This window comes from Ranitomeya variabilis, chromosome 5, assembly GCF_051348905.1.
Source record: "Ranitomeya variabilis isolate aRanVar5 chromosome 5, aRanVar5.hap1, whole genome shotgun sequence".
Lineage (NCBI taxonomy): Eukaryota > Metazoa > Chordata > Amphibia > Anura > Dendrobatidae > Ranitomeya > Ranitomeya variabilis.
In genome coordinates this window covers 517,489,053-517,505,703 of record NC_135236.1, presented here as the reverse complement: position 1 = coordinate 517,505,703, position 16,651 = coordinate 517,489,053, and the positions used below count along the sequence as shown (strand labels likewise).

General features: G+C 41.2%; 1 protein-coding gene across 2 annotated transcripts in view; it reads right to left on the bottom strand.

Annotated features, from left to right (window-relative positions):
- SH3PXD2B (SH3 and PX domains 2B) overlaps positions 1–16,651 on the bottom strand; it is a 240,814-nt gene that overhangs the window by 75,571 nt on the left and 148,592 nt on the right. For both annotated transcript variants that reach the window (XM_077265785.1, XM_077265784.1), the window contains exon 4: positions 16,030–16,106. In XM_077265785.1, the coding sequence (XP_077121900.1) occupies positions 16,030–16,106 (77 nt within the window). The remainder of the gene's footprint in view (positions 1–16,029; positions 16,107–16,651) is intronic.

Below are 16,651 nucleotides of genomic sequence, written 5' to 3'. Positions count from 1 at the left end.
AAACACAGAAGAGGTGGGAAGTTATCATTATAGCTTCCAAAAATATGCAACATGGGAATGAGACTAAGTATATTTTGTTTGTTTGCATTGTGGATTTGGAGGTTGTAGCTGCCTCAATCTTCGTTGTGCTGCCTCATCTATCTACGACTGTTTTTGATTAGCACAAAATACCTTTCCTGATTTAATCGCGGAGGATAGTGTGTTTAATGTACTGTCCCATCTGGATGAGGTTGACTCATAGGGCAAATGGGCTATATTTATCAAGCTAAATGGGCCAGTTGTTAGGGCTGGCGGAACTCACAGAGTATATTTAGATATTATTATTGGTGCATTCGCATCCCGGGGTCCACCGTACAGGAGACCAACCTGCTGCTAGCAAATGGTGGCACGATATGGCGGAAGAAGCGAACTCTGTTACTTCACAGAGTCGAACAGAAGGGAAAACTCTGCGCCCTGTTAGCGTCACAGGGGAACACAGCTGCCTAACAGAGCAAAACACCTCCTCTCCGGTGGAGCCGGAATTCTGATGGCTTTACACCAGCCCTGAATTCACCATACAAACTCCTCACCGGAGGTGCCGGTATTCTAGTGGCTTATTTCAGCCGGACCCTGACCACAAGCAGACAAGACCACTGAGTAACTAAAGCTCATAACATAAGCTGATACTAGCGCTTGGCCGTGTGGCCATGCGAACCTTTTATAGCTGCAGCAACTTCAGGACCTTCCTAGAGGACCAATGGGAGCTGCTACAGTACCCGAGCAACTACAGGACCTTCCTAGAGGACTAATGGGAGCTGCCACAGTACCTGAGCATGTGACCCCTGACCTCCAATGAGAGGTCTTACCCCGGGCATGCTCAGAAGGGGAAAAGCAGGACTTAGTCTCAGAGACGTCTGCTCGCCGCTGACCAGTACTGGCTACAATGGCTGAGCCTGGAAAGGCAGCAGTAACCATCCGCACAGTATCAGGCTGAGCCAGACGCTGGGACCGATGTCTCCGCTGAGCAGGCTCCACTGCGGATGGAGAAGAATGGGAGACCGCAGCGGAGATGGTTCGAGATTCCCCCTGTGCAGAGGTGGGAACTCGACCCCTAACTCCAGTATTCTGCCTCCAAAAAACGAACTTTCATGCGTTTCACAACATTTATTATGTATTTTAGACGTTTTACACCTTGCCTAACAAAAGGGATTAGTTTACTGGAAAGTGAAAGTAGCCTCATGTGCGCCACAAAGCATCAAAATATCTACATTTTGGTATAAATTTCTTGTAAAAAGTGAGCAAACTAATAGTTGGAACAAACTTAGACTAGATAGTCTTAAAGAGTAACAGTCATTTTAATTTTTATTTCATAAATCAATAGTACACATGAAAATTAGAAACTTTGTAACACATCTCGAAAAAATAGGAAATCCGGAGGGCACTTCCATTCGAGAAGCATGGTTAGACTTCAATCCATAGAAGTTTAATGGTTGTTTTAAAAGTGGTTTGAATAAAATAGAATGAATTCTACTTGGTTGTAAAAACACGACGTTCAGGTTACACCTGATGAAGGCCTATGCAGCTGAAACGCATTGTGTTACAATTTTTACAACCAATTTTTAATATATGTGATCCAGCAGTCCCAATGGTGATTGCAATCATGATCAATAAATTCTACTTGGTTGTAAAAAGCATTAGACGACGTTCAGGTGACACCTGATGAAGGCTTATGGAGCTGAAACACGTTGGGTAATGGTTTTTACAACCATTTTTTAATATATGAGATCCAGCCATCCCAATGGTGATTGCAATCACTTTCAATAAATTCTCCCTTTTTAATACCACTTATGGTTATTAAACTTGAAGTCTATCCATCCTCTTCAACCAATGAATGCACTGCTATACGACTCTTGAGACACTGGGAATTTTTTATCGAATGGAAGCGCCTTCGGATTTCCTATTTTTCCATTACATTCATGTGGAGTAACTTTTTTAGCAAGGAAAAACACATTTCCATGGTTCTCAGATGAGCTGCAAACTTCAGATAAGGTCCCAACCATCCGCAAGCTATTTTCTAGTGTTGTACCTATCCTACACAACTGGCTCAGGTGAGCATATACAATTTATATAATCACTGACTTTATCATACTTACTACGCTCAGGTAGCGCTCTCTTCCCAGTTTTTCTTTCCCCTGATTATTTCTGCCCAGGATTGACACAAATTGTATCTTATCATATATCTTATCAGATAAATCTGCTTCCTTCTACACCTAGAATGATTTTTCACTCTCAAATCATGGGTAAAATTTTCAGTAAATAGTGATTTTTCACATTACTGAGATAGGTGATAACATTTGCTGATTTTAAAAGTCTATGGAGACGGGAAGGAAGGAAGGAGGGGAGCTAGAGGCAGACAGACAATTTGCTGTAAGTTCTCTTGATGACATATCTCAGTAATGGGAAAATCTGTATTAAAAAAGATGGTTACTTCTTCAAACTAGACAGATTAATCAAACAGCATGAAGCACTTTGATAAATCTGGTGCATATTAAAACTGTTTAGTATAAGTTGGCACGGTCTAAAAATTAGTGTTGAATAATAAGCTCCAATGTGATTAAATATGTGCTAAGAGCTTCATATTTATCTGCACAGTATGTATAATATAAATGCTATCAATAATTCACCACAAATACTGTATATTTATGTATACATTAGCGCCCGTGGAGTGCTGCTGCATCTTTTATGACTGCTTACTTTGTTTATGTCTCATTAGCAGGACAACTCCCTTTAGCAATGCAGCTCCCCTAAATGAGCTGTCCTTCTGAGCTTAAAGGGGTTGCATGGCTTCATTAAAGTTGACACATGTCCATAAATGGAGTAAAAATAACAAACTAATGCATACTCGTCATCTGCTATCATCCTTTTGGATTCAGCACAGGGTGCTCTGGTGATCAGGTGATGATGCATCATGTCAGAGAACCAGCCGGGGGATGCCACAGATATCCCGCCACTGTTACCAAATTGTCACAAACAGCACATATATATATATATACACACTCATACTGTCAATGCCAAACTCCGCAGTAATCCAAAAACTAGCTGCCACCACAAATCATTTATACAGGCCGAATGGACACCAGTCACAGGTAGCGTATGGCTTCAGGAGTGCGGTTTACAGGGCAAGAGGAACAAAGTTATTACATTTTATAAATTTAATATGAAAAGTATACAGTGTTTACAAAATATACAAAAGATATTACAAAAGGGGATAAAACAAAACAATATATACGTTCACATAAGATAAAAATATGTATATATTGTAGTGTGGCGGTGATGAGGCAGTGACCCAGTAAAGTTCAAAACAAAATGTCTTTAATGTCTAAAAATTCACAAATGAAAAGCAAACGGTATCCTACAGATCGCAGCCGGAGTGTGAAAACAGTCTGTACTCAAGACCGGTTGCCGTGGGCGACTGCCCCACCGTGTCGGGCGCTTCCCTTGGCTGCTCTGCAGCTTGCAAACCAACACTGACACAACCTTGGCTGCAGGGCTTTTAAATGAGATCTGTGGCCATGGGCCACTTGTTAGAATCGGCTGGTGAGCGTGAACCGCCCGACTATCATCCTGTAGTTCATTCCAAAAATAAAAGCCCGACGCCGGGTTGTCTTAAATCTGCCTTGGGCAAATAGCTTGTCCAAGACCAAACTTACTTTTATTCTGCACTGCAGCCACAGCTATGTCTGTGACTGCAAAGCACTCCAGCAGCCTCAATACGCTTCTATGAACATCCTGGGGGATACATATCATCCCTCGCATATAATTACCCTCACTGCCTCAAAATATAAAATACCACCCATCAAAATTAAACCACAACTCCTTTACTACAGACCAATAAAACACAGGTATTGCTGTGACCAGCCAAAATCAGCTGAAATTGCCTACAACACAGATGCCTTCCATGAAATCCATCAGGCATGAATGCTTATGTTATGCCATTCTTTCTGAAAGGGTTTAGCTTCATCTCATTAGCTTTGTGGCATATTGAAAAATTGGTTAGGTAAGCGGGTAAGACAGGTGGACTAGAATGTGTCCTTTCTGCAATTATTTCCAAAGCTGAATGGATCATATGCATCACTCTACAGAACTGTTCAAGGAAAAAGGAAGAGTCTGATCAGCTAATGACTAGCCTCTCACTCATCACTTCCATGGTAATGCTGCAGCAACGACAGGAAAGGAAGACTACATATTAAGTCATCTATGGTGGGTGCTTGGTTCGGGTGAAAAGAAGCCTCTCAATGTGTCTCAAAAGAAACCTGTCAGGGTAGCGGTGTCACTTCAAATTTTCCTTACTTGCTTCCTGTGCTTGAGCAAATGTTGCAGAAAGGGGACATTACATTTTCAGTGTCTTATTCTTATGCTACTATAACATTTTTAACTCAATTCTGGTTGGTGTAAAGACACTAGAGGAAATTTATCATTTTCCCTAAGACTTTTCTCTGGTGTAAAAAGTTGCAAATTACAGTTGGAAAAATCAGTATTTGATACCAGCCAATTTTACAAGTTTTCAGACCTACAAAGAATGGAGAGGTCTGTAATTTTTACCGTAGGTACACGTCACCTTGTGACTAGACAGAATCTAAAAGTAAAAACTGGAAAATCACATTGTATGATTTTTACATAATTAAATTGCATTTTTTTTTGCATGAAAGAAGTATTTGATCACCTACCAAACAGCATGAGTTCTGGCTCTCACAGACCTGTTAGTTTTTCTTTAAGAAGCCCTCCTAATCTGCACTCATTAGGTGTAATAACTGCACCTGTTTTAGCTCGATACATGTATCAAAGACACCTGTCCACACTCTCAATCACACTCCAACCTCTCCACCATGGCCAAGACCAAAGAGCTGTCTAAGGACACCAGAGAAAAATTTAGACCTGCACAAGGCTGGCATGGGCTACAGGACAATAGGTAGGCAGCTTGGCAACAACTGTTGGTACAATTATTAGAAAATGGAAGAAACACAAGATGACTGGACTGTCAATCTTCCTTGGTCTGGGTCTCAATGCAGGATCTCGCCTCATGGGGTAAGTATGATTCTGAGAAAGGTCAAGCAGAACTACACAGGAGGACCTGGTCAATGGCCTGAAGAGAGCTGGGACCACAGTCTCAAACATTACCGTTCATAACACGGTACGTCGTCATAGATTAAAATTCTGCAGGGCACGTAATAAGGTCCTCCTGCTCATAACAGCCCTTTATCCGGGCACGTTTGAAATTTGTCAATGACCATCTGGATGATCCAGAGGAGGCATGGAAGAAGGTCGTGTGGTCAGACGAGACCAAAATAGAACTTTTTGGTATTAACTTCACTCGTCGTGTTTGGAGGAAGAAGAAGGATGAGTACAACCCCAAGAACACCGACCCAACTGTGGTGCATAGTGGTGGAAACATCATACTTTGGTGGTGCTTTTCTGCAAAGGACACAGGACGACTGCACCATATTGACGGGAGGATGGATGGGGTCATGTATAGCAAGATTTTGGTCAACAAATTCCCTCCCTCAGTAAAAGCATTGAAGATGGGTCGTGGCTGCGTCTTCCAGCATGACAATGACCAGAAACGCACAGCCAGGGCAACTAAGTAGTGGCTCCGTAAGAAGCATTTCAAAGTCTTGGAGTGGCCTAGCCCATCCACAGACCTGAACCCAATAAGAAATCTTTGGAGGGAGCTTAAACTCAATGTTGCCTAGCGACAGCCCTGAAACCTTAAAAATCTGGAGAACATCTGTATGGAGGAGTGGGCCAAAATCCCTGCCGCATTATGAGTAAACTTGGTCAAGAACTACAGGAAACGTCTAACCTCTGTAATTGCAAACAAAGGTTTCTGTACCAAATATTAAGTTCTGTTTTTCTATTCAAACACTGGTTTCATGCAATAAAATGCAAATTAATCATGTAAAAATAATATAATGTGATTTTCTGGATTCAATAATAAAAATTACAGACCTCTACATTTTTTGTAGGTGGGAAAACTTGCAAAATCAGCAGTGTATCAAATACCTATTTTCCCCACTGTATGGCACATGCCATATTTGCACAATGATTTAATTTGTCATTTTTTGCCCCACTCATTGCACTTTTCTAAGGAGAAAAGTAAAGGCACATGCAGTTCAACTAATTTACTAATTAACATATTATTATTAACAACAGAAACTTTGACCAGCCTAAATTTTCTGGTGCATGCACATGCATGTGTCTCTGTTTTTGTTTTTTTGCGCACATATTTGTTTTTCTTCAGAAACTTTGGCCTACCATGCCTGGGGAAGAGACCTAAGAAGTCTCGAAAGCTTGCTTTGTAACATCATTTATTTTATTTTTGTTAGCCATTAAAAGGCATCATAACTATAAGATTATCTTATTTTTCCCACTGAGAGCATTATTTTTTTCAGCCAGCTAACACGGTACCAAATCCTTTTTTTCTTTCAATAAATTACCGTATTTTTCGAATTATAAGACACACTTTTTTCCCAAAAAAAGCAGGAGTCGGGCGATTCTTCCGGTGGTCCGACGCTGCAGGGTGAAGATCTCACTCCCATCCCAGCCTGGTGCGGCTGGTTCTGTGGTACTCAGTGGTGCAGGGGGCTCCGGCAACATTTTGTGAAAGCCCGAAGTCCCCGAACTTCTATTGCCTCGATGCTGTGAATTCTGTGAAAATGGCCGCCGGAGGCGGCATATGCGCAGATTGAGATCTCGGCTACGAGATCTTGTCTCCCGAGATCTCTCTCGGGATGAGATCTCATTGCCGAGATCTCAATCTGCGCATGCGCCGCCTCTGGCTGCCATTGAGGCGATAGAAGTGCGGGGTCTTTGGACTTTCACAAAATGTCGTCGTAGCCCCCGCACAACCAAGCACCGCTGAACCTGCAGCACCAGCCACACAAGGCTGGGATGGGAGTGAGATCATCGCCCTGGAAGCACCAGTCTGGGATGGGATTTCCTGGAGACCACCGCATCGCAGCAATGGATGTGCGGGGGCTCCGGGCTTTCACAAAATAGAATAGGAGAAGATACATGCACACATCCGGGATCACCCAAACAGTCCGTATTTAATTTCAAAAAAGCTTTATCAAAGAACCAGAATACACACATGAAAACAATTAAAAATTATTTAGGGATAATTCACGTAGATACAAATGCATAATAAAGGGTACAATACCCAAAACGGAGAAACCCCAAGGCCGGAGATAGCAATATATGATAACATTCAAAGCAGTACAACACACATATAAGCTAAGAATATCCGCTGTGAGCAGAATCCCAGCACAGTCTAAGCAACTGGACAAGCAGATACATATATATAGATATTGTCCCTAATGGGCCAATATAATTGGACAATAAGAGCTGCAAAATAGTCCTGATGAAAACCGTGTGTTGTCAATGCAGTGGGGACCCAATTCTCTCCTGACTGTAAACCCAAGCAGGCAGATTCAGGAAGTAAAACAATAGTCCATACTTGGCCCTAACACAGTCAGAAGGTCGCCCCAGCATTAAGTCCGAGGTACCCGACCCACGCGTTCCGACACTCACGGTGTCTTTCTCAAGGTGGATATACTCTGGTCCCCAATATTGTTAGTTGGATGGTGCCCGCCCATCTGTTTGTTTTTTGTTGAGCTTTCACAAAATGTCGCCATAGCCCTCCGCACCACTGAACCTGTGCACCAAGTTGGGTCATATCATCGCTGGACCACCAAACACTCCGCTGCCGATCCCTCCCGGGTAAGCTAAATTCAGGACTGTAAGATGGACCTCATTTGACGCATTAATTTTTTTTCTATATTTTCCTTCTGAAAATTTGGGATGCATCTTATAGTCCGAAATATACGGTAGGTACAAATTACTCTTGCGGCCTGTTTATTAAATAAATAACATCAGTCTAAATAAATTTCCCAGAGTATTGATTATAAGATCACCATATTTTGCAATAATGTTTACATTACATTCTGCTTGCATATCATTAAAGGGGTCGTATAAGTTACAATGGCCTCAGCTTACAATATTTTCAGCATTTAAAGGTCTTTCCTGGAATTTGTGTCTTGAAACCATGACAGCACGTGTTATTGGTTGAAATATCTAGCCAATCGGCATGGCAATTGCAAAGCTAAAGCACCTCTATAAGAACCTCGCATATACCAGGTAAGGCTCACTCATTTACCTGGGACATTGAGAGTCCATTACTATTTTAATTGGATTCTAATCATAAATTGGGCCAGAATTTGGAAGCACAATATCTGTGCTACTTTTAATAAAGAAATGCAACGAAAATTTGTCAAGCTCTACATTATTGCTTTTTCTGCTGCCTAGCCTATGCCTACGGTTTTGTCACATTTATTACACTGAAAATAGAATTAGTTACAAAAATATTGGCGTTGGTGAAAAGTAAGCCAAGAAAGAATTAACACATTTCCAAAATGTATTTTAAGGTTTTTTTTAATCTGTATCGTTATGATTTTCATGAAATAAAGCTTCAGAAATGTTACATTTTAGTATAATTTCAGTTTAAGCTTAACTTTAGAACACTAATTTAGTTATTTCAGTTTCGGGGAATATAAAATAAAAATATAGATATGAAAATACAACAAAATATATGGGCAGCATGGTGGCTCAGTGGTTAGCACGGCAGCCTTGCAGCAATGGGTCCTGGGTTCAAATCCCACCAAGGACAGCATCTGCAAGGAGTTTGTATGTTCTCCGTGGGTTTCCTTCGGGTTCTCGGGTTTCCTCCCACATTCCAAAGATAGGGAAACTAGATTGTAAGCCCCAATGGAGACAGCGATGATAATGTCTGTAAAGTGCTGTGGAATTAATGGCGCTATATAAGTGAGTAAAATAAATATAAGGCTTATAGAGATATAGTAAGAGACTAGAGTAAGTATGGATACAGCAATTATAAATGCTAGTGATGAGCGACTATTTTCAGTGCGCTCGAAAAAAATGTTTGACAGTCGCAACACATGCAGGGATAGCCTAACAAACAGACAATTACAATTCCTGCATGTGTTGTGGCTGTCGAACAGCTGCGACATATGGGGTCTCTACCATAGTTTTCGAGAATGCTGAAAATACTTGATTTGGACACGAGCGTGCTCGGATAACACCTTATCCCCCAGCACGCTCGCTCATCACTAACAATTACCATATATTGGCATTAACTGAACACTGGCATGCACAATAATGGAAGATGACAAATAATAGTTTATAGGTGTTTGTGGTTAAAACCAGAAAGGAAATCCCGCTGTTAAATGTAATTGCCTAATTCCTTTATTGTTTTCCCACCTGTTTAGCATCCAGGCACTGAGAATCTATGCCCGGCACCTGCAGGCTGTGGAAAAGTTAGGTCACAACTAGTTCACCATTTTGGCAGGACTACATTTAGGCTACGTTCCCACGATGACTATCTGGTAAGCTTTTGATGTTGCAGATTTTCTGCACCATTTCTGTCTCTTATGTAAATTAAGTTATTTTTTTTTACAATGGTATTTATCACATTTTTGATGCTGCATGTTCGTTGCTTGTCGCTTAGTTCATGTTTTAAACAAAGCTGCTTTGTTTTTTACACTTCCTGGTATTTGGCTGTGACACAACTTCATGATGTGTGATGTACATGTGTTTTTGATGCATTTCCGCATGTGCGCTTTTTACGCGAGGATTTTCCACATCTAATGCAAGTCTATGGGAAAAACCTGCACATAAAACTCAGTGTACCCCAAGAGACATGTAAGGCTACTTTCACACTAGCGTCGGACGACGCACGACGAATTGCGTCGTTGCGACGTACCGACGCTAGCAGTGAATGCGCCGCACAACAAGGGCAGCGGATGCTGTTTTTCAACGCATCCGCTGCCCCATTGGCAGGTGCGGGGAGGCGGGGGCGGAGTTCCGGCCCTGCATGCGCGGTCGGAAAAGACGGGAACGACGCACCAAAAAATGTTACAAACAACGCTTTTTGGTGGCGACGGTCCGACGCAACAACACGCAACCGTTGCACGACGGTTGCGACGTGTGGCAATGCGTCGCTAATGCAAGTCAATGGAGAAAAACGCATCCTGCAAGCACTTTTGCAGGATGCGTTTTTTCTGCAAAACGACGCATAGCAACGTGCAGTGCACGATGCTAGTGTGAAAGTAGCCTTACAGAGTACAAGTAAAAACCACAGTGGGCATGAGATTTCAATAAAATACATCCACTTTGCTGGAACTGTATGGTAGGTGCACAGGTTGAGTAACATTTCTGTAACATTTCTGCATCTCTTGGCAGGAAAAACGCAGTTGAAAAAAATGCGCATTTTTACGTGTGTTTTTTCGGTGGATTTTCTAGATAAACCTGAAGCAATCCTCATGCCAGCTAAGTGAATGAGAAACCTGATGCGTCATCAAATGTGGAGTACCGTATATACTCGAGTATAAGCCGAGATTTTCAGCCCACTTTTTTGGGCTGAAAGTGACCCTCTCGGCTTATACTTGAGTCAGTGTCGGCGGGGGGGTCGGCAGGTGAGGGGGAGCGGCGGCTGTGATATACTCACCTGCTCCTGGCCCGGTCCCTGCATGTCCCATGGTCTCCGGGCAGCGCTTCCTGTGTTCAGCGGTCACGTGGTACTGCTCATTAAAGTAATGAATATGCATGCATATTCATTATTCTAATGAGCGGTACGTGACCGCTGAACACAGGAAGATGCCGCCGGCTCCCGGAGATCATCTGACAGTGAGACGCTGCCAGGGGACCGCGCCGGGAGCAGGTGAGTATATCAGGGGAGGGGGAGCATTGCGCGATAGTCACCTTCCACTTTCGATCGCTGCGCGCTGCTCTGTCTTCCGTCCTCTGGCTGTGACTGTACAGGTCAGAGGGCGCGATGACGTGATTAGTGTGCACGCCGCCCTCTGCCTGAACAGTCAGTGCAGAGGATGGAAGACAGAGCAGCGTGCAGCGATGGAACGTGGAAGGTGACTATCGCAAGTGCCGGGGGCCTGAGCGAAGAGAGGTGAGTGTGATTTTTTTTATTTTAATCGCAGCAACAGCAAATGGGGCAAATGTATGGAGCATCTTATGGGGCATATATGAGGAGCATCTTATGGGGCATATATGAGGAGCATCTTATGGGGCATATATGAGGAGCATCTTATGGGGCATATATGAGGAGCATCTTATGGGGCACATATGAGGAGCATCTTATGGGGCACATATGAGGAGCATCTTATGCGGCACATATGAGGAGCATCTTATGGGGCATAATGTGTGGAGCATCTCATGGGGCCACAATGTATGGAGCATCATATGGGGCATAATGTCTGGAGCATCTCATGGGGCCCCTAATGTGTGGAGCATCTCATGGGGCCACAATGTATGGGGCCATAATGTGTGGAGCATCTTATGGGGCCATCAACCTTTATGCAGCATTGTATGGGGCAAATGTTTCTATGGAGCATCTTATGGGGCCATTATTAACCTTTGTGCAGCATTATATGGGGTATATTTTAATATGGAGCATCTTATGGGGCCATCATGAACTGTATCGAGCATTATATGGGGCTCCTGATTCAATATGGATATTCAAAAACACTTAACCTACTGATGTCTCAATTAATTTTACTTTTATTGGTATCTATTTTTATTTTTGACATTAACCGGTAGCTGCTACATTTTCCACCCTAGGCTTATACTCGAGTCAATAAGTTTTCCCAGTTTTTTGTGGCAAAATTAGGGGGGTCGGCTTATACTCGGGTCGGCTTATACTCGAGTGTATACGGTATTTTTGACTTGCAGATTTGGTGCAGAAAATAATTTGGTGCAGGGTTTTTCACAACTGACATCACTCAAAAACGCAGGGGAAAAAGGAAGGCAAAACTGAGTCAAAAATGCACTTTTTTCAGATGCATTTTTGCTGCCAAGAGCTGCAGAGATGGTGCAGAAATTTTACTCACGTGTGCACATAGCCTAAGACGTTGCGTTTTTGATGCAGCTGAATACTGAAAGTCAAAGGTTGGGGTCACACTTGTGTGTGCAATGTGAGAAACTCACACGAGCCTCTCGCATCAATTCCCGACACTGCCGCCGGCACTCGGGACCAGAGCGTGTGACTGCATAGAAATACATGCAGCTGAACGCTCTAGTCCTGGGTGCCGGCGGCAGTGCTGGGAATTGATGCACTTCTCGCATTGCACACGCAGGTGTGACCCCGGCCAAAAACTCATTGTGGGCACACAGTTTTAGGCATCATTCAGACGTCCGCTTTTTCTTTTTTTACATACAAGAAAATTGGACCGATTATTCTGATCAGACACTAATCAGAGTTCGATCAGAATTGACATGACTATTATCCGATTTCCTGGTACATGAAGAAATGAAAAAAAAAAAATTCTCAATCTTCTTGTCATCCAAGTTCGGACTGATATTTTCATGGGCCCATAGACAAGCATTGCAGGGAAAAAAAATCCACCACGCCTGCAAAGTGTGATCCTAGCTGAAATATACAGCGTCCAAAACACCCCAAACATTCATCATGGGAGGCTAGCCTTTATAGTGCATAGAGTAATTCTCTCAGCATGCGGAATGTGCTTCTATAGATTTTTATTTTAGGATCCATAACATAATAATCTGTATTCCTCTGCATCATAAATATTTAATAGTAAATCAAATATCTGAGTTCCAGGCTTCTTCTTTCTTCTCATCTCAGCTTAGGAGATACATTCTTAAGAGCCAGATGCACTATTACAAAATGACTAATGCACAATCTGACATTACCGCACGCAGACCTCTATTCCCAGCAATCCCAATAAGAACCAGTCAGGCATCAAGTCATTTCATTACAGAATGCACATGGCACTCTGGGTTTGCTCCTTTTAGCAAAACACTGACTGGAAAGGAAATGTGTAGGGTTATGGAATATCACATATCCTGGACCCCTTCTGAGAACTAAGCTAAAATAATATCCTATTCTTCATCTTGTACAAGCACTGACTAGAAGGCCAACCTTGAAGTCTAATGCAACAAATATGTCAATTTTTTGTGCTCCAGAAGATGGAATATTTTACTGAAGAAAAAATATATAGGGTAATTATCTCTGCAAAAAAAAAAAAAAACACGATTACAGATGTATTCAACGCAGGGCTGGTCACAGATTCAGAAATTCTCCATGACAAAGGTACGATAAAAAGTAAAAATAATTCTGCATATAATCAGCATTTATAGTAACTTACAGTTTCTTACCGAAGACCATCTTTCATTACTAAACCTTACTTTATTATTAAAAATGTCCTAAATGATATAGCACTTATTTCATTACCAAATTGCACTGTATGTTCTTTAGGAAATATTTATCTCTCTGGTCCCTTAGGCTCCTACGAACGAGAGGCAGAGAAAACTGGGCTGATTAAGCAATGTATTGATGCTTTAAACTAGAGTACTTACAAAAGTTTCTAATGTTAAAGGGAAAAATTGCACTGACATTCACAGAAAAAAACAGCATTAAAAATATGAGGTTTTTACCTGCAAGTTTACACCAGAAAACTTACTACTTTTCCTCGTATCATCAGGAATGTGTTATATTTGTTAACAGTTGAAATACTTGTTCAGCGCAAAAAAACGGAAATGGATAGATGAGTTTCTAAGCTCTCATCAATTTGCCTCATTCTGCTTCAGCAGAAAGTCCATGTTTGGCGGTCAGGCCTGAACAGTGACCATCCGGTACGAACGCCGAACATTTCTGTTCAGGTTCGCCCATCTCTATCCAAAAGTCATAAGTCATTTGTGGGCTTGTTTATTTTTCTTGGTGGCATCAATCATTCTCAACAAACTTTTATTAACTCTTCATAGGACGGAACATAAACAACAACACTGCCTGTTTTTTGTGATAGATTTTATGCTATTCATTGTGCTGCATAAAGTGTCAACTTTATTCTGTGAGTCAGTATGAATCTGGGGATACCAAAGTTATATAGTTATTATATGTTTTTTATTACACTCTTTAAAAAAAAAAAGTAATTTGTTCGGGGGTTACCGCATGCTGAGAGACATAAGTTTCACAATTTTCCATCAGAGGAGCTGTATGAGGGCGTATGTGATGAAACCGCATTTATTCTTAATTATGCCAGACGGACATGAGCTATTGTTCATATGAGACTGAACGTTGACTTATTGTAGGTTGAATTGATGTTCCTTGATTTGTTGAATGGTCGTTGACTGCCGATTGCATCAGTCCTTGCAGCTTATTATTATGCTGTCCTTGGAGGACAAGGACACAGATTAATTGAACAATCGATGTTTGTTAATATGTTAATTACTCATTGCATCAGACCTTGCAGTTGTTGTTCTGCAAACTTTGTAGGACAAAATATGCAGGTTAATTGAACACTCGAGCAATGAGTGAAGACCTCCTCCCACCTTCCCCCAACCTGTGGAAAAATGGAGACATTTCAAGAACCCAGGTTGCGACAATCAGGTCACCTGGCCACATACGTCAATGTATTGTCAGCTTCCTAAGCTTGCGGTGGTAGAGACCTCATCTCTATGGGTGGTCTATCTTTGGTCATTATATTGTAAGAGCCCTTTTTCATTTTTGTGTTTATAGAACTGTATTAGGGCTTCTTTTTTTGTGTAACAAGCTGTAGTTTGTATTGATATCATTAATGGGTAGATATGACTTTTTGATCACTTTTTCTTTAATTTTCTAGAGCCAATATTGATAAAAATTACGATAATAGAAACGTTTTTCATATTTTACAGCATTCACCGTATTTTTTTATTTTTGTTTTTAAAATACTTAAACCCATTTTTTTCTTTCACTCTCTCTCTCTTTAGCTGGAAATAACATTTAAAGGCTTCCCAAGACTGGTGTCCACAGGTGTGGACCTGGTCCTTTTGTCTGCCCTTATTCACACATTGAGGTCAACTCTGACACATGGTAAAGTTTTTAATATTAGACAGTGTAGGACTATCCCGATCATGGTCATCTTGTCGACGGTGGGATGGCTTTTATGCTATTCTTTGATCAACTATTACTAAGAACCCTGTGCTATTTAAATGCATTTTTGCTTTTTACTTATTTAGTTACAGTAGGGTTTATGTTTATTTTGCTTCTTGTAGGTTTTGTATGCTTCATAGTCAAAGTGAACATGCGTTTATGTGCTGCATGCATACCAACTTAAAACAAGTTCAATTTTTGTGTTTTTTTTTTCACTGTAATGGATATAGTAAAGCTGTGTGTGTCCCCTACACAAGATTAGGAAAACGGTAAATTTAGTCTCCCAGAAAATTGGCAAAAAAAATAAATCACAATTAGCCTGGATCTATGTTCCCAAAATGAGTATTTGGTAAGTTTTTGATGTTGAAAACGTTCTCCAGCATTTTTGCACCTATCAGATAAATCCGGTTTCTTTTTTTTTTTTCATTAAGTTTTTGAAAGTGGTTTCATAAATTTGGTTTTGTAGTGGTCTTCTTGCTGTGGTGTATGTCTCTTTTATTGTGTGTCATGTTTCAGACAAAACTGTTATGTTAAGTAAACTTCCTGTTTATTTACTGTAGATTTGATAAAAACATATGATAAGGTGTGGATACATGCGCTTTTTACATGCAGTTTTTTTCTAACCTCATTCTAAGTCTAAGGAGAATTAAAAACAGAGGCTTATTATAGGATCACATTCTGTGTTATGGCTGCAATGTTCCTCAAAAATATGTTGAGCCTAAATGAGATCACCATGGCACCCTAGAGTATATCCGATTTAGATGCCCCACTGTAGACCTGGATGGGGGTTCTGTTAAACAGACATATTTTAGCAACCAAAAAGCAGCCATCATAATTCACTTTCCAAATACAAGACAAGCTGAACTTGTGATGTCATCCATACATTAATATAACATATTATTATCAATATATTGATAATTGCAAACATAATTTTTGGAATAGCAATCTTCATTCATTACACATAATTTCCAAAGAACTAATATCAGTAAGTTACACTTGTGTTCATGAATATTTCTAAAATGGATGGATTCCCTTACCTTACAATACTCATCAATCGGAATCAGGCGCCGTACTGCAACATCACGTATGTGACTTCGCCGGAACAAGATTTTGCCTGGGAAAAATAAATATATTATTATTATTATTCAGTAATGCATTAAACTGAAGCTATCTTAAATATCTGATGCAAATTACTCATAAAATGCATAATCCATTCTGCTTCTTTGAAGGGGTGCATCAATACATACATAAAGATCATTGATTTCTAAAAATAAAAAGGAACATGGACACTAATAACATTTTGCTCTTTGGAGAAGAGGACCAAAACCTGGCTCGTGCAGGCAAGGGGCCCGCTGACGCCAGTGCAAACAACAACTGTACGTGCATCTCCGGATGCACATTCAGCTGAAATGTATTGCGACGTAGAGATCCATTGGGTCTGTGTGCTGCAATACACACTGGCAGCCAATCAGAGGCCAGAAGAAGTTGGCGTGCAAGTGACTGAGGGCGTATGGGAGTGACATCATACACTTCCATCGCTTGCACGATGAAGTCAGCATCCGGCTGACACTGCACTGTGGGGGAGCGGAGGAAAGGTGAGTAAGAACAGCGGCAGAATGAGGGACATATTCCCAGAATGTGGGGATATACACTACCGTT